Source organism: Nyctibius grandis, chromosome 3 (assembly GCF_013368605.1).
Source record: "Nyctibius grandis isolate bNycGra1 chromosome 3, bNycGra1.pri, whole genome shotgun sequence".
Taxonomy (NCBI): Eukaryota; Metazoa; Chordata; class Aves; order Nyctibiiformes; family Nyctibiidae; genus Nyctibius; species Nyctibius grandis.
In genome coordinates, this window is record NC_090660.1 from 28,026,430 (window position 1) to 28,052,099 (window position 25,670).

Genomic DNA, 25,670 nt, shown 5'->3' on the forward strand with positions numbered 1-25,670 from the left:
AAGATCCACACGTACAGTCAGCTAATAAACACAAAGAGGAAGGCATAAAGAATGACTTTGTGAATAATTTTTGAAAACTTGAACAGAGAAAAGGAAATTCAAGCTAGTTCTCTTCACTTTTAATCATCAACACTACTTTACACTTCTCAACATTAATACTGTTCATTTAAAAAACATTTTATTTTAGATTCAGATTCTTCTTTCATGACTTGAAGACTAAATCCCTGTATGCATCTCCTGCAAGACAGGGTGGATTGACTTACTTAAAGAATTCCAGTAATAAGACCTTGAACATTGGTATTTTAAACTTATGCTACATTTTAGGTCAATTCTAACTTTATGCAATAATCTACTAACACTGAAAGAAAAATTAACTTCTTTTGCAACCCATATACTTCCACAACACGTCAGGTATTACTCTTCCCACTTTTGAAACGTACCTGGAAGCAGAAAGCTAATTTAGGGACTGTATTTTAATAACAGCCTGCAACATATCATCTATATTTTTGAGATACCCTGGAAAAGGCTTAATATACAGCTGCGCGACCTGTAATCTGATTACTTAATCCAATTTAACCTTGCACCTGAAATGCTATTAAATATAAACAGTATTGCAGATCTAAAAAAAAAAAATTATATATAACTTCCTACTTCTCTTATAATTGCTTAATTGTCTCCTGAAATAATTGGCTTTGAATATATTATAAATATTTAATATACTATAAATATTTAATAACCAGGGATTCTAAAGGGATGGAGAGAGTTGCAGGAACATATGAACAGTTTGTAAAAGAAAACAAAGAACTTTTTCCTAACAAAAACATTTAGGAAAAGAAGCCAAACACAAAGTTTTGTTAAATCTTTTATTTAGGTTTCCATGGAATTTACTTATAATACTAATAAGCTAAGGAAAGGACAGTTTCCAACCTTCAAAAACAAACAAACAAATCAACAAAATCGTTGAAAAGCTTCATATATCATACAAGTTATCTAAATATCCTATTCTCTAAGTAAAAAAGAACAGGAACACCTTAAAGTGAACTTACGTAGAGAGCCCTTCAACAGAACCTTATGCTGCTCTACCCTGGGAGGATTATTTCAGGCTGCAAAGAATTATCTGTGAAATTATGGCAGTACTAAGACTGAACAAATTGTATTATTCAGTGATGTTACATTTCATTTCCTTGCACTCATTGACTGTTGTCACAAAACTGATGTGAGCTCTCCTTAGCCTGTAATTCACTAGGAAAACACACAAATTTGAGTGGCAACATGTAGATTTGGGTGGACATTTTTAAGTGGCATTATTGAGTAATCACCAAAAATATATGTGAAAACATGAACAAGTTTAATAGCAGGTGTATTAACCTGTAAATGGGAAGATGAACTTTTTTCAGCTCAACACAGCTAAGAGATACGGAAGAAAAGGTTCAAAGCTGACACAGTCCTCAAAATATGTCAAATTACCTGTTAGCTGCTTGTGGTATTACAAAAAAGTTCTCCGGTTGAAACAGTAGGTCCCAGGTTACATACCAGAGTCACAGGAAAAATGGATTTAGCCATTCTCCTAGTTAGGCAAAGAGCACTACTGACACCTGTAATTTCCCCAGATACAAAATTTATAGGCATTGCATGCACTCTCATCCAAAGGCAAGTATCTTCAGAAAAACTTGTAGCCCACAGAAAGACATAAAATGTTTTGAAGTGTTTAAATTTCTGCATAAAAATATGGGCCATGAAAAACAGCATCATAACAAGCAGCAATGACTTGAGCGTGAAGTGTAACACTGATGCCATGATTTGTCTGTGGCATATCAGGTGCTCTGTCAGGTAGTGGCTGAAGTCTTCAAGCTATAAAAGTCCATGGGATCAAATCTCTCCCTACTCCATTTTGTGAAAGCAAGTTTGTTTAATCCTTCAGCAGACCACACAGATTCCCGTCAGCTGTCAAGCCACGTGAGTTAGATATAGACCACATCCTTTACACACAAAGGAGAATTATCTGTCATCAGCTGTCTGTCTCAAAGTAGGAAAAGTCATCACTTGTTGCCTTCCCAACAAGTATGAACAACAACTACAAGACTTAATATAGACTGCACAAGCACATCTGCTAAAATTACCTTGAGAACAATTTTGTTGTCTGAAGTTGGTGTCCTTCCAACCCATAGAGCAAACTTGCAGGGATCTCCTTCTACGTGTTCTGTGACACCCAATTCAGAAGTCTGGAATTAAGAAAAATTTGTTAGGACGACAAGGCATTTCTTTCTGAGAAGCCACAAAGGGATGCTAATATCCTAAATAATTGAGCTATGCTTTTAAAGAGATTTTTAGAAGCTTAAGGCTAACACATATGCTAGAGAGAATGCTTTATTCTGGTGGCAGTGGTGGGATCTCTTCAAAAAAGGAAGAACTGCATGCTAAACAGTTTTTCCTATAAAGTAACAATAAACAATAGCATTTATAATCTGAAATACCAAATTGTTTATTTTACATTTTTGAGCTGACAATAGAAGCCTTACAACTCTAAAAAAAAGTGCTTGGTAAAAAACAAGTGTTGGCTTTCCTCCTTGTTGATTTCCATCAGGGAACACTCACTACTTATTGATTTTTATGTTTTCTCTCAGATAAGATATGCTCAAGAATTCTCTTGATATCTTCTAAAATTCTGATCTCTTTTCTGACAAAGGAGCCTCGCCTAGTGTGTTTCCTTCCCTCTGAAACAGATGAAATAATTCAAAATGCTGTTTCCCTGGAGAATTCGGTGGGACAACTACATTAACAATCAATGTTTGGGAATGTTCTAATGTCAGACCTTAATAGCTAATTATCATCCAAAATGTTTTCACTTTCCAACTGAAATAACATCTCAATCACGTGAATTGGCTTCCAGTTAAACAATTCATATAGGCTCTGCTCCAAAAAAAAAATTACAAACTAAGAAATATAGGTCAAACTACAAGAACCCTCATTCCAAAAGACAGCTGCTAAGTGTTCTTACATAATTAGAAGCTGTATTTTTCCCCTCTTACACATCATCACTAGCACATACACAGTTCATTACAAAAGATGCTGGATACACAGTACCTGAGTAAAGGTAATTTTTTGCTTGTCTCACTTGGATGACAGCTTGTTTTGTTGTTTGGTTTTGTGTCTGTTTTTTTTTTTTCATTAAAAAAAACCAACTCAACACATCCACCCTTTCAGCTTTGTCATCTCTTTTTGGCAAAATGGACTCCTCTTCACTGAAATACCTAAAAGCCTGTGATGCGTTTTAAACTTGACTCACCAACAACTCCTGTGTGTGTTAAAAAGCTTGTAAAATACTTAATCTAACATTACATGACATAATTCAAAGAAAATTCACTCTACCACACTGCCCAACATAAAGTCTGAATGGGCAAGACAGTACACTTTTTAACACTTATTTTTTAAAGCCTAGTCAATTTAAAAGTCTTGGTACACTCGTGAATGTTATTAATTTTACAAGGGACAACTGAGGGACAACGCAGTAGAGGTCTGTATAGTAAGGAGTGACCAAGCCAACATATGCTGTTCACTGTCCCTTTCAATAGTGGTAGGCATCGAGTGAAATTAGTGGGAGGGAGTCAGGTTCAAAACCCAATACAGGGAGGTTGGCCTGTGCCTAATACATAGTTGAGCAATACAACTCCTTGCCAAAGGACACTGTAAATGCTAAAGTCTGCATGAGGTCCAAGGACAAGCTCACGGAAGAGAAATTCACTACAGGTTACTGAATGCATAGAAACCATATTCAGGTGAGGAAGCCCCCGAACTGCCAGTTACAGGTGACTCGGAGAGTATTCTGGCAAAGTAACACCTGCTTGTCTTGTTCCCCTAGCCCTCCTCAGGCATTTGCTTTCGGACACTTTATCTCTTGCCAAAGGAGTTCGTCAACACATTCTTCCACTAATACAAGTCATGCCATTGAGTATCCTGTGCTGGGGAAACCATGATGGTCATCATGCCCAAAGTAAAGAGAAGGTCCTCACTTGTGTAAAACAACTTTCCAGAGGCAGGAGACATGATAATGTGAAAAAAAATATCTTTAGCTCAAATCAACATGCATGCTTTCAACATCTGTATGAATGTGTAAAGATCAAACTGTAAGAATTACTACAATAGTAAGCTGCACTACAGGATATTTTGCCAAATAGAGTATGAAAACAAAAAGATATGCTTGTCTTTAAAAATGAGGCACAATGAGAGTCTTCAAGATTTCCAGCAACTTCTCTAGGACCCAAGGCTATTACTAAATTCCTGCCAGAGGAACTGACATGACAAGCTTACAGGACCAATTTTTCAGCTCTGTCTCCCCTCCCGTGTAATGCCTTGGCAGCTGATGTTACCCTCCAGTACACCAGAAGTTTTTTGTATTTCAGGTTCTTGAGAACACAAAAGGAAGGTGTGATCAACAAAACAGCTGCAGTTGTGTTACCTCCTAGCTACCTTATATCAGGAAGGAGAGTAAGTGTTGGAAACGAAGTGACAGAATATGTGAAGAAAGATAGAGAAAAAAGAGGGTTTTTGAACCAACCTGCTTTACCAGTTTGGACACATTCGAGGTCAGAAGGGGGAAAGAATGAAGGAAAGGGAAGCGAAGCAGGGAGAAAAGGCTCAGTATTTATACCATCTAGACTTAGTCATATATCCCAATAGGATCAACAGAAGAATAATGTCTTTTAGAGTGTGATTCTGAGAAGTGAAGTAATTTCGAGTACTTGTTCTAAACTGTCTAGTAGAAAAGCTAATCTTGCAAAGCAAGCCATGGGAGACTGTCTTCTCACTTGGCTACCTAAATTTATGGAGTGTGAATACTGCTCTCACCCAAGTCATCCAATGAGACAGGAAGGGAAAGGTATGAATTCCAGGGTCACATTTTCTAAAGCATACATGCTACAGATCAGTAAAGAGCAGATTTTTTTACGTTTTTTTTTTTAAATGGAGAGAAAAAAAATTCCATCTTTATATCCTCTCAGTAGACCATAAGAGCTATCACTTTATTTACAAACTATTATTGTAAGACTACTAGTCTCAGTAGACGTTCTGGCATGAACTTTTCCATAACAAGGAGTTCTTGCCTTTCTTGATCAGTATGTGTAAAATATCCACCAGAATGAATCCTTAACATGGATATTACTAAAACAGCAATAGTAAACTAGCAAGATGAAGGCAGCTTGTCAACTTCTTCCATCCTTCTGCTTTATACAAATGAGCCTTAAAGAAGCAACAATCACACACACAATTAACACAAAATCAGTCTAGCCCAATCTTGATTTTCCTTTATCCTGACACACCAAGATTCAACACATAGCCTGCAGTAGTTGTTTTCAGCCTAGTCTTTCTCTTCAACAGCATGACAAAGCAGCAAACTTACAAGATTCAGTCTACACGTTCTAAGGCTGTTCTTTCAGTGCACTATCACAGTTGTTCAAGTTCTTCAGGAACATTTAAATCATCTGAGCTTAGCCACAATCTAATCTAGACAGTTTTGGAAATATGATCACTTGTTCTTCCATACTTACGAACAGTTTACTCTTGTAAATGTACTTGCTCCTTCCACTGGAGTCCTTTACTTCTTTACTGAAAACCAAGGACATCTCAAAAAGGAAAAGGTGCCTTTCTCTTCCCTTTCGAATTAGAGTTTTGGGGTCCCACACTTGGAAGGATTCTTGAAGGATAAGCTCTCCCTGAGATTCTATATTTTCATCAAAGCCTAAAAACCCAGGGAGAGGAAAGGTTCACCATGAAAAGTTGATAATATGAGGAAATTGAAAAGCACAGCTTCTGTTTATCATGCAATCTTGTTTTTTTTTTCCAAATACAGCTCGCAAAAGATGGGATTCCAAGGAAGCAATGCTAAAAACAAGACTTGATTTCAACATTGCAATAGACTAAATGTAACTGTAGCTCAAGTCTATGTCTAAATTTAGAGATCCAACTGTTAAGAAGTTTATCAACTCTTTTGGCAATATTTCACCAAATGACAGATCTCTCTATGTCAGCTTCTGGTAACCTCTTCTGTGATGAAAATAATTTCTCTTATAAGCTTTCTGCCACTGTAGAAAGTGAGCAACTTGCAAGGACACAGGGAGCACATCAGGTTGTTCTGACATCGGCAAGCTCCCAAATGCACCCTTTTCTGGTGGTACACCTTCCCCTACCATGTATGCAATGAGCATGCAAACATGTTCCAATAGGGGATGAAAAAAGACAGCAGCTTGGAGCTGTTGCCATGTGACCAGCCTGCCACTGAGTCACTCCAACATTGATCCACAATAAAACAGCAGCTGGATTACTTATCTTGAGACATAACGTCAAGATGAAGATTGAGGATATTAACAATTTCACTTCCACTGTAGTGGACATTAGTCTATCATACTCTTCTGAGTGGTATTAAACTGCATTTTAAATAGATACTCCTTGCCAATATTCTCTGAATAGAAGAGCACCAACCTTCTCAAGAAAACAACAGTTTTCACTGTTCTAAACAGGGCAACAGTATGGAGAGCATCAGAGGCAAGTCGCATCAGGATGTTAATTCAAAATCCTCCAGAGACATAAAGAGGAAATGTGCTCACTCAGTATATTTGTCTAACATGGGATGACTCAACAATATATGCAGGATTTGTTATAAAACCAACTTATGTAAAAGGTTAAGATATTCTCCAGAGTCACATTCCCAGTGTTAAAAGATCATTAGCAATGCTGGTCAGCATTTATACGAACGCCATCTCCTGAACAAAGCATTTGGAACTGATCCTGCAAATCAACCAACATTCCTATTGTTTAAAATCAGGGAAGAAAAGTGATTTTGAGCATTCACATGATCGAGGATCACATGTCAAACCAAGATGCGTTTTATAGTAACTTGCACGATACTGGAAATTCCCTGACAAGCTCCATTTTACTACTAGAAGGCAGAGAGGAGGAAAAGGACTATTGACTAAAAGCACTTATAAGTCTTCATTCAACAACTGCAACATAAGGCATCTCTGCTTTTATCTCAAAAAATTTAAATGCCAAAGAAAAAGAGTTTTATTACTAAATGTATGATGGCACCATCATACATGGTAAGGTGCCAATTACAAAACAGATTTTGGCAAAAAGTTCTTCTAAGCACATAGAAGCAATTACATCCAACCTCCACTGTGGGCCACGAACATGATTATGCTGCTCTGGCTGAGGCTCAGGCTAAATTGGCTTATGCTGACATTTCACTGCCAGAAGATACATTTCAACCAGAAGTCTGCTATGGAACAGGCAGCAAACAGATGTGAAAACAACAAACTTCTTGGAGACAATTATTTGATACATAAATCAGCAAAATCACCTCTAATGCACTTATGCTCCTCATATAAAGAAGCTAAGGATACTGGTTGGAAAATGTAGCCGAAGCTATTGCATCTGATCATTCAGTTACATTTTAGGTGAATAGTGGGAAACTTTGTTAGCCTACATATTTTTCAGATCTGCAGTCACAGAGCTATAGATCAGGATGAAAGAACGTTTAAAAAATTAGCAAAACCGTTGCCTGTCACAATTAATTTTCCTAAATAAGTTTGCATTTTGTATACTCCAAACAAAAGGTATATAAAATACAAACCCAGAGATAAGAAAGTGTTTGATTCTTCAGATCTTCTCATCATACAGTAATATAAAAAGTTATTAAATGAAGTTAACCTACAGCATACAACTGAATTGGAAAGCCAGTTTGAATCCTACCTTCCAGCATGCTGAGGTGCATGGCATCATTGGCTCGCTTTGGCACACTAAGCATCACCTCCAGGCCATCCTTAATCTCACCTTTACCTTCTTCACAGCACGTGAGCAGCTCCTGCAAAAGATGAGCAGACATGAGTACTCTCATATTTTTCTACACTAATATGGTAGACAACCAAATACTACTTCTAACAAGCAAATAATTATTTTTGGCATGTAAAATCTTTTTGAACTTCTTACTCTGCCACTGACATGACAGCATACTTTGTATTTATCATGATCTGTTCTTCAAGGAGCAGCCCAAGCTTTCAGTTAACCACCTCTAATTTAAAAAAGATCATCTGTTTAACAAGTAGTCTTTAAAAGTTACATTAAGGACAAAGTTTTCTTCCGATAAGCACAGACACAGCTATCAGATGCAGTGCTACAACAATGCCCAGAACAACACAGCTGCCAAGTCATGAAGACCGTGGAAAGTAGGACAGCACAAAAGGACCCCCCCATGTCAATCTTCGCTCCACAGCACCAAAGACCTGCTCTGTACTACTGCTGATAAGAGGATTTACATTGTTTCATTTCAAGTATTCAATGAATTACTCTATTCGGTGTTCACACAGTTAAAAGCATCCTACAGACAAAACTTTTAAATACAAACAAGCATTAACTAATTGACAGAAGTTAGAGAATGGAATATGCTGAAAAGTTGTAGTGGAATTTAGGGCAATGCAGTTCCCTGCTCATTCAACATCCCACAGATATTAACATAACAGCGCCTGAGCTGATATTCAAATTTCCTCACATCCTTTGAGCATTTGAACAGTATCAAGATAAAATGTAGCTTACTTAACCAAAAGGGCATATTATGTTCCTTCTAAAAGGTCCACTTAATTCATTCCCTCAGGTTAAATTCCCTTTTCCTTTGTAAAGGGAAAGCCAGGTGATTCCTACTATTATCATCATTACACTGTTTTTATTTGACTGCCAATACCACGTCACAGCAAAACACTACATCATCACACTTAAAATTTTGCATGACAACTCCACAGAAAAGTGAGTGTAACTAAATATCCTCCAGGAGGCACAGAAGACAAGCAGCTTCAATACCATTTGGAAAAATAAGCAGAACTTCTAGAACTGTAAAATGTTTCAGCTATCATTCAGGTTTTGGGCTCTCCATCCTTCCATGTTTTACCTCTCTCTTCTTACATGGGGAAAAAAAAGAAGAAAACCCAGCAACCGCCAAATAAATCCATTTTACTATGCAGCAAAGCCATCTGGCTCTGCAAACACAGGTGAAACCGATCTATCCCATCACTTCAATAATGTAGCTGCTAAAGCATATTCAGATTTAAAAAAAATAATTGTTGGAATCCATATCCCAAAATTTCTGAAACAGCACAGCCTAGACTATTTCTGTAAGTTATAACTTAATCAAGTTGCACCTTTTTGCAAGGGGAGAACAGACAATATGTTTCAGTTTAAAATGACAGACTTGTTTCCATCCAGCTTGACCTAAAATAGCCTGCAACGTTTTTCAGAAATTTTAAAAACAATCATCCATCGCAGTTCTTAAGTAGAAAGGGGAGACACAAATCAGTTACACTGTAGGCAGCTATTACAAAACAAGCAATGCCACCTAACAAAGACCCAGCACAGTTCAAGAACGCTGCTGCTCAGTCAACAAGACATCTGTCCACTGAGTGAAAGCTCTAACTATAGGTTTCCAAAAGTTTTGTTTATTTTAACAGCTACTATTTACTTGACATTTCCAGGCAACATTACAAATAACAACTGTTTATGCAACAGCTCTAGGGGTACTCAGTGTGTGTATATAGATACACATATATATTTATATATTTTATAGATATTTTATATTATAGTTGTAGATATAAATATATAAAAATTTATATATTTTACAGTACTCTAATGTCATAAACATAGCTAACGGCTTGCCAAAATTTGTTGCAGAAACCATTAAAAAAATGTGCCTGTCTATACGGCCACGAATTACTTTTATACTCTGAAAATGCAAATTATATTTTCTAAGTAAACATTGGTTAGAGAGGTATCTTGTTTGATTTACAGGAATCTGGACAAAAAGTTGCTTATTCATGCCTTCTTTCATTTTCAGCGGTCTCTTAAAAATACCACAGCAATATTTGAGGCTGCCCAGGATGCTGTAGTCTCAGAGTGCAGCATAAAAAAGCCCTCCTGATTTCAGCAAGAGCTTTGCCTTCTTAAGAACAGCAGAATCAGATGAAGAACTCTGAATTAATACTGACCTTTAAAAGAAGCTGGTATTTTGTTATCCTTTGGACAGGTTTGATAAGGTAAGAGGAGATAGAGTTGGCCAGCCCATGTCGTTGTTGTATCTCCTATATGAAAAAAACCCAAACATTTGAGGACTGTGAGCACCAACACTCAGATAGACTGCTTTGAGGGCTATGCAATAATACACATTAACTACAAATTCTATTTTAGCAAGGAAAAATTAAAAAAACACAGGATGACAATATATTCCAGCGACAGCAAATGGTTATGTTGTGCATCTGCCTGCTTACTTTGTACAAACAAAAGATTATTACCTCCAAGGGTATCTGTGAAGCATTTCAACAAACCTAAATACAAATAGCAACGATCATGGATATCAAACATTTGGCAACGCCTTTTTTTTTTTTTTTTTTTAAATTAAAATCTGCATCTCTTTTGTTACTCACAAGAGAGAAAAGAAAAACTTCAGTGTTCCTGAGAACAGCCAGGACTATCACAGGAAGGCTGAGGTGGAGGTTTCTTAGCATCACCTGCTAGTTTAACTGTTAATAGGCACAGAAAGCATTTCCCCCACGAGGGGGAGCACGAAGTAACATTGTCTAACTAAAGGAAAGCAGTTACCAAACACTTAAAAAAACCCCAGCTGCTTACAAACAGAAAAAGAATGATCTCCACAAAGCTAAAGGAGGAAAACAGATGATAATTAAATGGAATAATTAGAGATTTCAAGTACTGATCATGGCTGAACTTCACAGCCAGTGTTTGCCATTTATCACAGTATCGGATATATTTTAACCACACAGTTTCGAACAGCAACTTACACACCGCAGCTATGTGCTTTCTAACCATGATTACATTAACAGAACTTCCCAGGATGGGATACACGTGACGTTTTCACATGGTCCAGTGGTGGACAATGGAAGCTCTTGAAGTTACCTGAGCACAGAATTACGTCTTCACACTTCTAATCCACTTTAGGGGGATTAGGGGATGGAGAGCTCTTCGATATACTGGTAAAAAAGAGGGATCAACAGATGCTCCTTTGGAGGTGGTGGCAAGAACTTATTTCTAATACGGTTTTATCAGAGCCCTTGGTTATTTTTTAAAATAGTATTTACTAAATTTTTCTTTGAATTTTTTTTGTCATATCTACCTCATTTCCTGTAACTTACCTGCTTTTCTTCAAACATTGAAAACTCAACAGAGGCTTCACAGAAAGGCTTTACCTTAGAATGTTTTTAATCCCTGTCTCTTCAGTGACAGACTTTTGAAATTAACCCCAAGAACTTCCGTGATTTTTTGTTTGTTTCTTTTTTATGTCCTTCCCTATACTTCTACAAACAGTTCTACAAAAATCTGTGGTGTCACGACACAGCTAGTGGCTCAGCACAGTGAAGAAGGAAACAAAAAGGGGTAGAGAGCACTCTAACAGAATCATCTGTAAATACACATTCAACCAAAACTCGTTCAGTGTGGCCAAAATTCCTCCCTAAAACCTCCAACAGCGGCTACATTTTGCTCCTTCAAGTGGAATATTACACATAGACCAAGTAACCTTGGGACTGAATAAGCAAGATTGTTGGTTTAGTAGCTCTGAACAACAGCAGTCAATTGAATTACCACTACATACAATTAGAATTTAAAGGTGCTCCAAAAATTCAACAGAGATTTCCATCTTTATTACATACAATGCAAACTAAGCACATCAAAATGCCAGGATTTGCAGAATGTACTTGTGAGAGCTGAAGATTCATGTCTCAGCTGTTGCTGCCAGAACTTGCTTCCAGTTCTGAACTGCTCTGATACGACAGCAACTTTTTAGATTTTATTTGACAGCTTTATGAGACCAACTGAGCAATGTAAGTTAACCATGTGAGATTTAGGATTGATTTTCTTAAGCTGACACTAAATTGCAGCATTAGTACCAGGAAACTTTCATTTTCTTAAGAAATTAGGCACTCAGCATACCTGCAAGTACATGATTCAAACTGCCAAGGCATACTTTTAAGATGGACACAAAGTACTTACATCAAAGTATGATCCTGCATGTTCTAGTATCAGCTGGGTAGAATCTGGCTTATTTTTACAGTAAGTAACGTACATTTGGAATTTGTCTGCCTGCAGAACAAAATGCAAATTTACACAGGTTATTAGAGAGCATCATTTATGTCTCAAGAAGTTTTTACAGTTATCAGAGAGCATATCTTCTCTGTCAAGAAATTAAACTGTACAGAATTTTTTTCCCATTCAAACTGGCAGCATAAGAAAATACATCAGGCAAGTAAGAATGAAAACAATAGCAACGTATGCAAAAGTAGCTTATGCATAGCTAAGACAAAGATACCAAACCAAACCTGAACGCAGGTTTAGGCAACTTACATAAACTTCAAGAGCAGCTAAGCACTGGCATCTGACAGCAGTGCCTTAATTTTTTTTTTTCCCAGTTAAAGACGCATGCATTTTTACTCAGATTTGAAAGAAGAGGTACTTTTAGAAATTTTACAAATTAAAGAGGAACCTGAGAGTAAGAATCCAACCCTCCATGCTTCCCATCTCCCTTGTTACTTCTAAACATAAGTCTGACTTCATTACCCAAGTAACGAAGCAGTGTCCAACATCTTCTGGTAACTGCTCGTATTTTTCCAGCTCCTTGAGGAATATACTATGGGTAGAAAAGAAACAGTATAAGGCACATGAAACATTTGCATTAGAGCAGCTGATATTGATCTATTGTCTGTGAACAAAGGTGGTTAGAAAACTTGCTGTAATTCATACCAACAGCATGAGTTCAAGAAATAAAGATAACAGGAATGGATAAAAACGTGTAATAAAGGAACTAATACAAAATGTAATTCAATACCAATTCTGATGCGAAGATCAGAAATTGATCCAGCAGACATGCAGTTAACGCATAAGAGTACACAAAAAATTTAATAACTGCTGCTGTTCTCCATCAAGAAGCTTTCCTGCTGTTTCAAGAAAAGTTTAGCCTTCATCTCAAGAGGAAAAGGAGGTGACTTGCTTTTTGGATGCTCAAGTTAACACAAAGCGTACAAAGGACTGTAAAACCAAGTTCTGGAATGTGCTAGGTGTATTTTATTACTTAAAAGAATCATAACCCAATATAAATGTCAATGAATTAAAAAAACCCTAGAATATTCAGAGCAAGACTTCTGCGTACTGATCTGCTTAGGAACCATTCCACTCAGAAGAAACGTAGTGGACAAGCCTCTTTCATGCTCTGTACTCAAGTAAATGCAACAATGGTGGGGCCTCTCCACGGAGGCTTCAAAGAACCAAGGAAGAGGAGGTAGCCCTACTCCTTCCCACTAGCAGTTGCACTTGGAAATCAGGAATGAGAGTTCTGAATGAATGACAGTCTTAAATTGACATTTGTGCTACACCTGTATTCTGCTGAGTTTAGTGGTTTCCATCTCTCTAGGATAACTGGAAAACTTACAGCAAAATTTTAATGTATCCAAATAATTTCTTAAAAGCTGAAAGATGTCTGAGACTGACAAACACAGTTTCTAATTGTGTACCTACCTGGCTGCAAAAAGCCACAACTGAAACAATTTAGCAATACTAGAAGAAATCCTTTAGATTTTTTAATGGAAAAGCGTCCATTATTCATACACACAGTATTTTCATTAGGAAATCCCTCAGGTCATCATTTGGAGTTAGCAGTAATATGGAAATGGAAGATAAGTCACTCACTTATTGTGGAACTCATAGATTTCCTGCATGTTTCCAAAGATAATGTGTTCTTTGTTTACAATACCAGGTGGGATCTCCTCAACTCCGCTTGTCATTTCCCACAGATATGTCTGCCCAGAACAAAAAAGATGCATGACAAGTCATGATAAACTCTGAACAGAAGCACCCAGGTATCTGTAAGCGTGCATTCCTGGACAGAAATGGGGGAAAGATCATGCAGCATCACCTTCTCCAATTGTGACAGTACCTGTTGTGTCAAATATACCTTGGGATTTTGGCTGTAAACTCCAAGTTCTAAAATGGACAATTTAACATAGTCCCTGAGACTTCATCATCTAAAATATGTAGTGTTCTTGACAGCCTCTAATGCTTCGGGATATTCCTTATCAAGGTCATGGCTGCAGTCTAGAAGTTCATGCTTTGTGCAACAGCTAACACGGAACATTACTTGCTTCAGCGTGACAATTACTGGGCACTTTTCCATGGAATCTCTCTGAATTTCTATTCAAAAAGTCAGCTAGTAGCAGAACATGTGATACAGATAATAAGAGAATTAACACAAGCTCTTCTCTATCGCTAGCAAAGCAAATAAAGTAAACCCCTCCTTTTTCCCTCCCCTCTCTAAAACAAAACACCTCACACGTTTATGAATTGGGAAAAGAGCAAACGCTGAAACTTGGTACTGACAAAAGCAAAACATACAGGATGAATTCTGAAGTGGCTGTTACGAGATGTAATTCTAAGTTTCTTCTTAATAGTAGAAAAGATACTTAATTTAGTCCTATGACTGCAAAGCAATCACGCTTGGCTGTTAAAACTGGAAAGAAACAGAAAGCGACATATTCAATCCTGTCTTCAAAGATTAGTGAAAAAAAGACAACTTACATCCATGCATTCCCGGAGGTCTCTTACGTAAGCTTTTTCTGTCTGAATTAGCTCAGCCATAATGAACCTTAGGTGACAACAGAAAGAATAATCAAATCTCAGTCTGTTAGATCTTTATGAATGCATAATAACCAGAATACATCTTTCTCCTCATCAGCTTTTGCTTTTTCCACTGCTGCAAGAAAAATCTGAGAACTGAAATGTGAAGAGAGACAACAGATGAAGGAAACATAAGAGGTAACATCCCTCCATTACTAACCAGTGCAAAAAGAAATGGGGAAGGAGATGGAATTTTTTGTCAAATGCTTTTCACTTGCTACAGTCATTTAACTGTTGTCCTCCCTCCTCCCCTTACACATTTATTTCACATTCTTTCTAAAAAGAAAAAAAACCTCACGTTAAAGGAAGTCTAACATAGTTTTGAAAGTTTAAGATTCTGACATGCTGAAATTATCTGTGAGAACAAGCATGAGAATAAAATGCAATAGGAGCTATTGCATAATAACACTCTCTACCATTTATCCAATTTCTAAGCTGCTAGACAAGCCGTGACAATTGTTTCATTACCAGGATTGATTTATGCATTCTCATTGATTAAAACTAAGTAAATTTATTACTCTTTCCTGCGGGCAGACTTTCGTTTTTCTTCGTTCAGCTCATGAGCAGCATCGCGCAGTTTCACCTCTGACCCCGGGACACTGGCTGGGATTATATCCAGCTGCAAGCTTTTGCTCTTTATTAAAGAAAGGAAGAATTCATTAAGGAAGGAGACAGGAGAAAATGGTAGCTAAATCAAATGCAAACAAAGCTTGTTTGTCTGTCATCACAGTCAAAGTTCTCTTACCGATTTATTGGAATCAGAGGAAATACCCAGAGCTTTCTCTAAAGAGGTCCTGTATTTCTCCATGCGCAGGGAAAAGTCTCTGTACCTCTTATCCACTGCTGTGACACATTTTTTAATCTCTGTTGCATGAGCATGCCCTTTTTCACAAAAGCCATCAGCCAGCTGTATCAACAACTTCACCCTCTCTTTGGTTTGCTATGAAAACAGGAAAACATCGAACAGTTACCAGCTCTACCTGTCATGAAGGGGTCTGTTTTGCTTAACCTGCTACTAAGTGCAGCTGCAGAAGCCACTACAGGAGCTAGCTTCCTCCTCTCTCTTACCAGAACTCCTTTAAACAGATACCGTTTTCTCAATAAAAATAGCACAAGATGAATATAGGTTTCCTTGGGTTTTATTATTACATGACTAGAAGCAAGTTGTTTATTTTTCTTTCGAAAATGTGCTCCATATCTAACCCAGAGATTAAATTCTGCTAGGCAAGCTTTTCAGAGCATGGGTATTCTCCTCGCATCAATACAAAGGAGCTTTGATGCCAAAGAGGATATTTTGTTCATTACCACTGAAGCACTGGACTGGACCTGGCCCACACTCTCAAGAATCTACCTCCTTTAGACATCACTGAAATGCTGAGATGGAGATAAGTCTTGTTATATGCTTTACACTTTAATGGCTTAAGACTATATTGTTTAGATCTTTTTTATATTATATTTTGTTGTCACACAGTTGTTTGAGAGAAACTAAGAGAACAAGTAGCCACCACCAAATCTGTAACTAAGTGCTTTTCCCAATTAACAGGCTGCCTAAGACTATGCACTTTCTTTCATGTAAATCATAAATCATCCACAATGGAAGAGTTTATACCTTCACCTCTCTTTCTCTGATACCACGTCAGAGTAAAGTGTACTGTCAGGGCCCTTGGTAACAGGGAGTTATGCAAAACAGTCAGTAAGAACTTGACTTTTTTATGCCAGTTGGAAAATCAAGAGTGTTTGTCTTTTTTTTTTTTTAATTCTGTTTCTTTCCTAATGGTCCTTCATCTGAGCATTTCTTTTCACTATGAAACTAGCAAGGGCTAATACATCCTCCCAACAGGTAGCAAGATGCCAAGAGAATGGCACTAACAACATCCTTTCAAAAGGGGCACCCACGTCATCCGCTGACAGAGGAAACAAGGGGGCAGTGGTGCTCTGCATGCTGGAAAGGCTACAACAGAATAAAGGCTGGAGCAAAACACAGAAGGAAGAAAATCCAGGTTTGAAAAGCAGAAGTGATCTCTGGATTCTCTTTTCTCCCTTCCCACATGTCCCATGATGAACTCCATCTCCAAGTCTCTTTTCTGAGGTGGTCCTACAGACAAATGAACACCTGCTTACTTTCTTGGGCCCTGTTATTTCTCTATGCAGACCGGAGAGCCAAAAGGTGGAAACAGGTGACAGTTTGAACAGGTGACAAAACGGAACACACAAACAAGGCTACATAAGCTCAGGTATTTCAGTCACCCATTAGTTGCCTGTCTTTCACATGTGAAAACTGGTAAGCCTCAAAAGTGACATCTGCATCTCTGTATTGGCCTCCAGAGATGTAGAATAACATACAGAATCACAGAATCAACCAGGTTGGAAGAGACCTCTTCCAGGCATCGAGTCCAACCGTTGCCCTGACACCACCCTGTCAACTAGACCATGGCACTAAGTGCCATGTCCAGTCTTTTCTTAAACACATCCAGAGATGGTGACTCCACCACCTCCCTGGGCAGCCCATTCCAATGTCTAATAACCCTTTCTGAAAAGAAATTCTTCCTAATGTCCAACCTGAACCTCCCCTGGCGAAGCTTGAGGCTATGTCCTCTTGTCCTATCGCTAGTTGCCTGGGAGAAGAGGCCGACTCCCACTTCACTAGAACCTCCCTTCAGGTAGTTGTAGACTGCAATAAGGTCACCTCGGAGCCTCCTCTGCTCCAGGCTAAACAACCCCAGCTCCCTCAGCCGTTCCTCGTAGGTCATACCCTCCAGACCTTTCACCAGCTTGGTCGCCCTCCTCTGGACTCGCTCCAACATCTCAACATCTTTCTTGAAGTGCGGGGCCCAGAACTGGACACAGTATTCAAGGTGCGGCATCACCAGTGCCGAGTACAGAGGGACGATCACTTCCCTCGACCGGCTGGCTACACTATTCCTAATAGAGGCCAGGATGCCATTGGTCTTCTTGGCCACTTGGGCACACTTCTGGCTCATGTTCAGCCGGCTGTCGATCAGCACCCCCAGGTCTCTTTCCACCGGGCCGCTTTCTAACCACTCTTCCCCCGGCCTGTAGCGCTGCATGGGGTTGTTGTGGCCGAAGTGTAAGACCCCAGCACTTGTTCTTGTTGAACCTCATGCCGTTGGTCTCGGCCCATCTATCTAACCTGTCCAGATCCCTCTGTAGGGCCTTCCTACCCTCCAGCAGATCGACACTCCCACCCAGCTTGGTGTCATCTGCAAATTTGCTGAGGGTGCACTCAATCCCTACGTCTAGATCATCTATAAAGATATTGAACAGCACCGGCCCCAGAACTGAGCCCTGGGGAACACCGCTAGTGACCGGTCGCCAGTTGGACTTTGCCCCATTCACCACCACTCTCTGGGCTCAGCCATCCAGCCAGTTTTTAACCCATTTAAGAGTCCACCCATCCAAGCCCCGGGCAGCCAGTTTGTCTAGGAGGATGCTGTGGGAGACAGTGTCGAATGCCTTACTGAAGTCTAGATAGACTACATCCACAGCCCTGCCCTCATTTACTAGGCAGGTCACTTTGTCATAGAAGGAGACCAGGTTGGTCGAGCAGGACCTGCCTTTCATGAATCCCTGTTGGCTGGCCCCAATGTCCCGATTGTCCTGCATGTGCTGTGTAATGGCACTCAGGATGATCTGTTCCATCACCTTGCCTGGCACCGAGGTCAGGCTGACAGGCCTATAGTTCCCTGGATCATCCTTCCAGCCCTTCTTGTAGATGGGCGTTACATTTGCTAATTTCCAGTCAGCTGGAACTTCTCCAGTTAACCAGGACTGCCGGTAGATAATAGAGAGTGGTTTGGCAAGTTCATCTGCCAGTTCCTTCAACATAATACTGCCATAGCTCAAAAAGGTACAGCAGAATCACAGAATACTTTAATAAAATGAGTAACCTAACAAGTAAAGCTTTAATTTTTTCTACTATCTTCTAATTAAATCACAGCTGAACAATACATACCTTGTTGTATTTTATATCTTAAATGAACACACAGTAATCCACAGACACGAGAATATAAAAGTGGAAATCAAAGGCCTTGCAAGGTTTGTAGGTTTTTTAAAAACATTTTTAAGCTATCTCACAATTCTGTCATAAGAAATCAACAGCACATAGGGCTGATGGAGCTCCAGTAACAGTGGTTATCTTATCTTTTCGTTTATTCTGTTCCCAGTAAAAACAGAGAGAAAGCCACTGCAAGTAAACAAATCTTGATGGACACATCATTGGGTTTTTTTGGGGGGGCGGGAGGGGTGAGTTTGGGTGGTTTCATTTTTTCCAAATCTTGTATCATTTCATTTATTTATTTTACCTTTGCTGTGATCTGAAATTCTTCATGTTCTTTTAACAGCTCTTGAGTGTGCTGGATACTGGAACCAGTGGAAGTATGTGTGGATAAATAAAACTCTCCATTGTCATGAATCCATTCCAGAGCCTAAATAAAACAATAATGAAGAAAAAGTAAGAGAGAAGGCAACATGCTGTTACTAGTCATTACTTCACAAACACAGACTGGCTACAGGTACATTTTTACTCTCTGTCACTTGTGGATATTGTTTAATACCTCTACAATATCAAACAGTTTGTAACTCTAAAATAATTCACTTAGTCTATGAAGCAATGCTTAAAGGATTAAGAAAAACAACTGACACATGAATCTGAATACTACAGGACTATAGCAGTCCACTATTAAAAGGTTCTAACTGACTATATCTATGGTTTTGTTACTATATTCCCCAATTGAGCAAAAATAACTTCTTTGGTGAAACACAGGACAGCTGTACTCAGAAATATGCATTTTCCAACTTGTAAAAATGTACATAAGACTGTCAAATGTGTAGGCTAAACTTTCCAAGCACGTAAGATTTAACTATCATTTCACTCTTTAGTTGACATGTATTCCAGCCTCACAAAGTATGGACTGTATCTACACATACTCCTAGAAATTAAACCTGCAGCACAGGAGTGGTGAGATGTATCAGTTAAACTAATTAATGTATGTATAAGTAGTAAAAGACAAGAACTAAGAACTGCAGACTAAAATTGTTTCCCTTCCACATCCTGGCACCTTACTCTCTCACTATTATGAACCATGCTGATCCATATTATTATCTATGTTCTACCCACATGAATATTTGCTGCCCTTTTAAGCATAACTCAGTGGTTGCAAGGAATCCTACCCTGGCTGCTGGAAAAAAAGAGTCCTTTCAAACTGCTGCATAACAGTAAAAATAAAAAAAAGTAACTAAAATAAAAAAAGGTAACATTATCAAGTTATTTTGCAGCTCTAAATGCAGGCTACTACAGCAGCATAGAGAGGCACATGAACTTAGAAACTTTCTGGTTCTGACAAAGCCAATATCAGAGGTTCAAAGACTTTAATACAGCTTGCTTAAAACTGTCTTGTTACTAAATGCATGTGTATCTTCTGTGTCTTACTGTCTCAGTAAATATATACAGCACTAGACAAAAATTTAATATCCCAAGAGAAAAAGTAGTAGATCACTAGCAGGTCCTCATTCTTCCTTTTATTTCTCATACTTTCAGTTTACTCTTTTATCTATCCATATTATCAAGAACAGGAAAAGTTTTATCTTGGTGGACAGTAGATACGGTAGATATGTATTTTTCAAGAGCATAACCTTATACTGAATCAGAAAAGGCATCTTCTATATTATAATTCCATCAACAATTTAAGCTCATCAAGGCCACGACTGAACAATTTTGCTTCTCTTTCTTCCACTTAGGACCTGCTTTTGCCTCTTGGTATGAAAACTGAAGTGAGTAGAAAGCCTTCAAAATTCAACACTGAACATGAATGCCAGGATGCCTTTTACCTAGTCACATACTAGTACAGACAGAAGCCTGATGAGATGGGTCTGTACTTTTCAAGTGCTGCTGACAGAAACAAACCAACAACTCTTGGACTAGTGTCAAGAAAAGGGACATTTCAACCAACCACCTGTACGATGCCCCTTGTCATTCTAATGCCAATCTTTGCAAGTGAAGACTTATATGGACAAGTAGCATGGCTATGGCTGATATTACAAACAACATTTATTTTGATACTTCTCGCTTTTAACTTTTTAACATCCACTTTTTTTTTTTTGGTGGGTTTATTACACAATGCTGGAATGAATGATAAACAAAACTTCCCCCCCCTCCACCAAGTGTTGCCCTTTCATAACTTTTTGGCAGCTCTCTAAAGCCACAACACAACAGCTCATCTTGATGTTGATTCCTACAGTTTAGACCATCTCTGATTTCATGTGAGGATCAGGATTGTAAGTTGGAGACACATATCACCATCCAAGAACTGGAGAAATCAATGTAGTGACCAGATGAGCCCTTAACTCTGGGAACAATTTGAGAGTCTACCATTTTCCTCGCAAACTACTACAGTATCCGCTCCCCTCTCAGGGCCTCAAGTTCTGAAAGCACAAAGATTGATTCTTCCAAATTCCAAACAAAAATCTAAATGAAGACAGCAACATTTCTATTTTCTGGCTAGTCAGTGTGGAGTCTCAATAGGTTTGCAATGACTGAACCAGTGATAGCTGAAAAATGGGATTTACAATGAAAATGCTGACAGATCTTTATCTCCAGAGTTTGACTGTTAGTCAGTAATCTCTATACAAAAGCAAGTAGGTCATGTGCTTGGCAGAGACTAAAGTTAAGGCTATTCAAAAGTAGGGTGGGGGCAGGGAAGGGGGGTGGCGGTGTTGTTTTAAAGAGGTATTCATCTTTAACTTCACTCCAAGATTTATCTAGCATTACTTTGTGAAAGCATGAAAGATAGACTTGAGAAATCTTTCAAGCGATCAAAACAGATCACTAGTATTTAAACCTCTGTCTACATTGTCTGTCAAAAAATTAGGTTTTTGAGTCCTTTAAAGTAAATCTAACTATATTTCACACTACAGGCATTGTGTCCTTTTCTGCAGAACAGGAACAGATAGCTTCCTTTCTTTGTCCTATATGCAGTTTGAAAAAAAAAAAAAAGAAGTAAAAAAAACACTGCAGGTCATTCCTGTTACTAATTCTGCCATGTAACCCCCTACTTATTTTTATGGCTCCTGTTTTGATTAGTGAAGGGGAATTTTTTTGTGTGCGGTAGTTACTTAATAGTTCTTTCCAGACTGATAAATTCAACAAAATACAAAGAGGTGGATCTACCATGCAAGAAACCATGAAGCCAAGTACACACAGAATTGCAAAAACTTTCCAAAGTCATTCAGTTATTATTGTTTAATGACTTATCCAGCTTGTCAGTTTTCTAGAACTGCCAATCAACTTAATTAGATGTTTTTTCCCCCAACTTCTGAGACAATGTTGCTGCCTGTTATTTCCCCCATCAAATTAGGTGCGTGTGTAAATGTTAATAAGCATAACAATTTGTCAAACACAAGGTTGCAGAAATGAGATTCACCAGTACCAGATTAAGCTGGCAGAAGCAAAACACTACCTTTAAGTTACAGCAGTAAAGACACCCTGCCTCAACAGATTTAGTTGTCCTGTATTAAAGGAAGAGCAAATAATTTCACTTTCTATTTTAATAATTGATCTTTCAGCCATTTGAAATATTGAAGTCACTGACAAATTTCTTGTTGTAGGAGAAGCCACTGTATGTCACACAATCACAGAATGGTTAGGGCTGGAAGGGACCTCTGGAGATCATCTAGTCCAACCCCTGCCAAAGCAGGTTCCCCTAGAGCACGTTGCACAGGGTCACGTCCAGGTGGGTTTTGAATATCTCCAGAGAAGGAGACTCCACAACCTCCCTGGGCAGCCTGTTCCAGTTCTCTCTCACCCTCAAAGTAAGGAAGTTTTTTCTCATATTTAGCTGGAACTTCCCATGTTTCAGTTTCTGCCTGTTGCTCCTTGTCCTGTCGCTGGGCACCACAGAGAAGAGTCTGGCCCCATCCTCTTGCCACCCGCCCCTAAGGTATTTGTAAGCATTGATAAGATCCCCCCTCAGTCTTCTCTTCTCCAGGCTAAACAGACCCAGCTCCCTCAGCCTCTCCTTGCAAGAGAGATGCTCCAGTCCTCTGATCATCTTTGCAGCCCTCCGCTGGACTCTCTCCAGCAGTTCCTTGTCTTTCTTGAACTGGGGGGCCCAGAACGGGACACAGTACTCCAGATGTCAAACCTTGATCACACTGAAGAGGATTTTTTATATAAAACTCTCACCTGTTTGGCACTTCTTTCAAACACCACATACTGTTGGCACTGATCAAGACGTCTTTTACGCATGGTCCAATAATGCAGCACACGGTTCTCCCTCTGGAAGAGTTCATTCAAGATATCTGAAGAAATGAAAATAGTTTCAACAGAGGTTATGACAACCAATTTTGAAATATCACATTAAAATCAGCAGAATAAAGTACTTCATATTGTAGAATTTACAATACACTTACTCTTTCTGTTACTCCTCATTTTGCTCTTTTTCCAGATATTCATGAAACAGTGCTCCATTTCATTATTATTTACAGAAATGTTGGTTAAAGAAAATAGAGCTGCAAGTAAAACTTAGACTACTGACACCTTTTTTCTCTCGAACATTTTTCATACAGGGACTGCCACTGCTTATAACAGAATTGAAAATGTAGTCTGATAAAGATGGTTCTTGATGGCATTTCTTCAGAAAGAACGAGTATGCACAAGTAAACACAACATGCTTAACATCTCATATTAATCATAATAAAAAAGTAACTTTTCTAAATATACCAGTCTCCTATAAAATATTTTAATAATTTAACGCATATGGGCAAATACATAACCTTAGGTTACTACAAGAACAAATGCAACATGGTCAGATATTAAATGTACAGAAATCCAAGTAATAAAAAAGACACAAGATTACTAAGTTTGTAACTCTCCTTCAAAAAAAAAAAAAAATCAAAACCAGCATCAGTATAATTGAGTAAGTTGACTTGTTCAAATATGAGTGCTCATTGAGCCTTGAGAGAATTTCCAGGCAATCAAATAATTAACTCCACAATTTGTTATTCTGTTCCTGAGTATAAGAAACTACTATTGAGAAGTCACATCCAAATTCCACCACCAACCTGCCATTCCACGTCTGGCTTATAAATTCTTCTTGGATGGCAAAGGCCTTTTGCTTAGAATATGCAGAAGATTTTACCTGAATTCTGCTTTTTTTAATGTTTTGCATTTTTGGTTTGGTTTTTTTTTGGTTTTTGTTTTGTTTTTTCTTCAAACAAAGAAATCCCAGCAGTTTCTTGTAAAGCTCACTTTATCGACTGCTTCTTCCAGAGCAGCAGCCCTAGCAGACTTTGTAGCTACTGCAAACCTAGATGGCAAGCTGAAATACACGGAAATGGGGACACCCTATGTCTCTGCAGGCGATTCTGGTGGAAGTGCAAAGAACCCGGTTGATAGATGTTACCCGGTGGATAGATGATGGTAAAACTGTGGATGTGGTCTATCTCGATTTCAGTAAAGCGTTTGACACGGTCTCCCACAGCATCCTCGCAGCTAAACTGGGGAAGTGTGGCCTGGATGATCGGGTAGTGAGGTGGATTGTGAACTGGCTGAAGGAAAGAAGCCAGAGAGTGGTGGTCAATGGGACAGAGTCCAGTTGGAGGTCTGTGTCTAGCGGAGTCCCGCAAGGGTCGGTTCTGGGACCAGTTCTATTCAATATATTCATTAATGACTTGGATGAGGGATTAGAGTGCGCTGTCAGCAAGTTCGCTGATGACACAAAACTGGGAGGAGTGGCTGATGCGCCGGAAGGCTGCGCAGCCATTCAGAGGGACCTGGACAGGCTGGAGAGTTGGGTGGGGAGAAATTTAATGAAATATAACAAGGGCAAGTGTAGAGTCCTGCATCTGGGCAAGAACAACCCCATGTACCAGTACAAGTTGGGGACAGAGCTGTTGGAGACCAGCGTAGGGAAAAGGGACCTGGGGGTCCTAGTGGACAACAGGATGACCATGAGCCAGCAGTGTGCCCTTGTGGCCAAGAAGGCCAATGGCATCCTGGGGTGTATTAGAAGGGGTGTGGTCAGCAGGTCGAGAGAGGTTCTCCTCCCCCTCTACTCTGCCCTGGTGAGGCCGCATCTGGAGTATTGTGTCCAGTTCTGGGCCCCTCAGTTCAAGAAGGACAGGGAACTGCTAGAGAGAGTCCAGCGCAGAGCCACGAAGATGATTAAGGGAGTGGAACATCTCCCTTATGAGGAGAGGCTGAGGGAGCTGGGTCTCTTTAGCTTGGAGAAGAGGAGACTGAGGGGTGACCTCATTAACGTTTATAAATATGTAAAGGGCAAGTGTCAAGAGGATGGAGCCAGGCTCTTCTCAGTGACATCCCTTGACAGGACAAGGGGCAATGGGTGCAAGCTGGAACACAGGAGGTTCCACATAAATATGAGGAAAAACTTCTTTACGGTGAGGGTGACCGAACACTGGAACAGGCTGCCCAGAGAGGTTGTGGAGTCTCCTTCTCTGGAGACATTCAAAACCCGCCTGGGCGCGTTCCTGTGTGATATGGTCTAGGCAACCCTGCCCTGGCAGGGGGATTGGACTAGATGATCTTTCGAGGTCCCTTCCAATCCCTAACATTCTGTGATTCTGTGAACCCAAGGAGAGGTCTACCAGAAGCAGAAGAGACCACAAGAAAGGCTCATTCTTCACAGTAATGCTTTACTTGCCTTTCTACTTATACCCACAGCTGGCTATTTTCTATAATTATGAATGAAGGCTCTCAGGTGCTAAGCCTCTTAATGCCTTTGCATTCACAGAATCACAGAATCACAGAATGTTAGGGATTGGAAGGGACCTCGAAAGATCATCTAGTCCAATCCCCCTGCCGGAGCAGGATTGCCTAGACCATATCACACAGGAACGCGTCCAGGTGGGTTTTGAATGTCTCCAGAGAAGGAGACTCCACAACCTCTCTGGGCAGCCTGTTCCAGTGTTCAGTCACCCTC

The 25,670-nt window shown here is 39.3% G+C and overlaps 1 protein-coding gene across 2 annotated transcripts in view; it reads right to left on the reverse strand.

Annotated features, from left to right (window-relative positions):
- The window catches only part of TRIO (trio Rho guanine nucleotide exchange factor), a 272,182-nt gene that overhangs the window by 80,853 nt on the left and 165,659 nt on the right, over positions 1-25,670 (reverse strand). For both annotated transcript variants that reach the window (XM_068396806.1, XM_068396807.1), the window contains 12 exons: positions 22,913-23,028; positions 19,035-19,157; positions 15,458-15,652; positions 15,231-15,346; positions 14,614-14,680; positions 13,729-13,838; positions 12,604-12,673; positions 12,040-12,129; positions 10,023-10,115; positions 7,744-7,855; positions 5,544-5,734; positions 2,121-2,222 (listed from right to left, as the gene is read on the reverse strand). In XM_068396806.1, the coding sequence (XP_068252907.1) occupies positions 2,121-2,222; positions 5,544-5,734; positions 7,744-7,855; positions 10,023-10,115; positions 12,040-12,129; positions 12,604-12,673; positions 13,729-13,838; positions 14,614-14,680; positions 15,231-15,346; positions 15,458-15,652; positions 19,035-19,157; positions 22,913-23,028 (1,385 nt within the window). The remainder of the gene's footprint in view (positions 1-2,120; positions 2,223-5,543; positions 5,735-7,743; positions 7,856-10,022; positions 10,116-12,039; positions 12,130-12,603; positions 12,674-13,728; positions 13,839-14,613; positions 14,681-15,230; positions 15,347-15,457; positions 15,653-19,034; positions 19,158-22,912; positions 23,029-25,670) is intronic.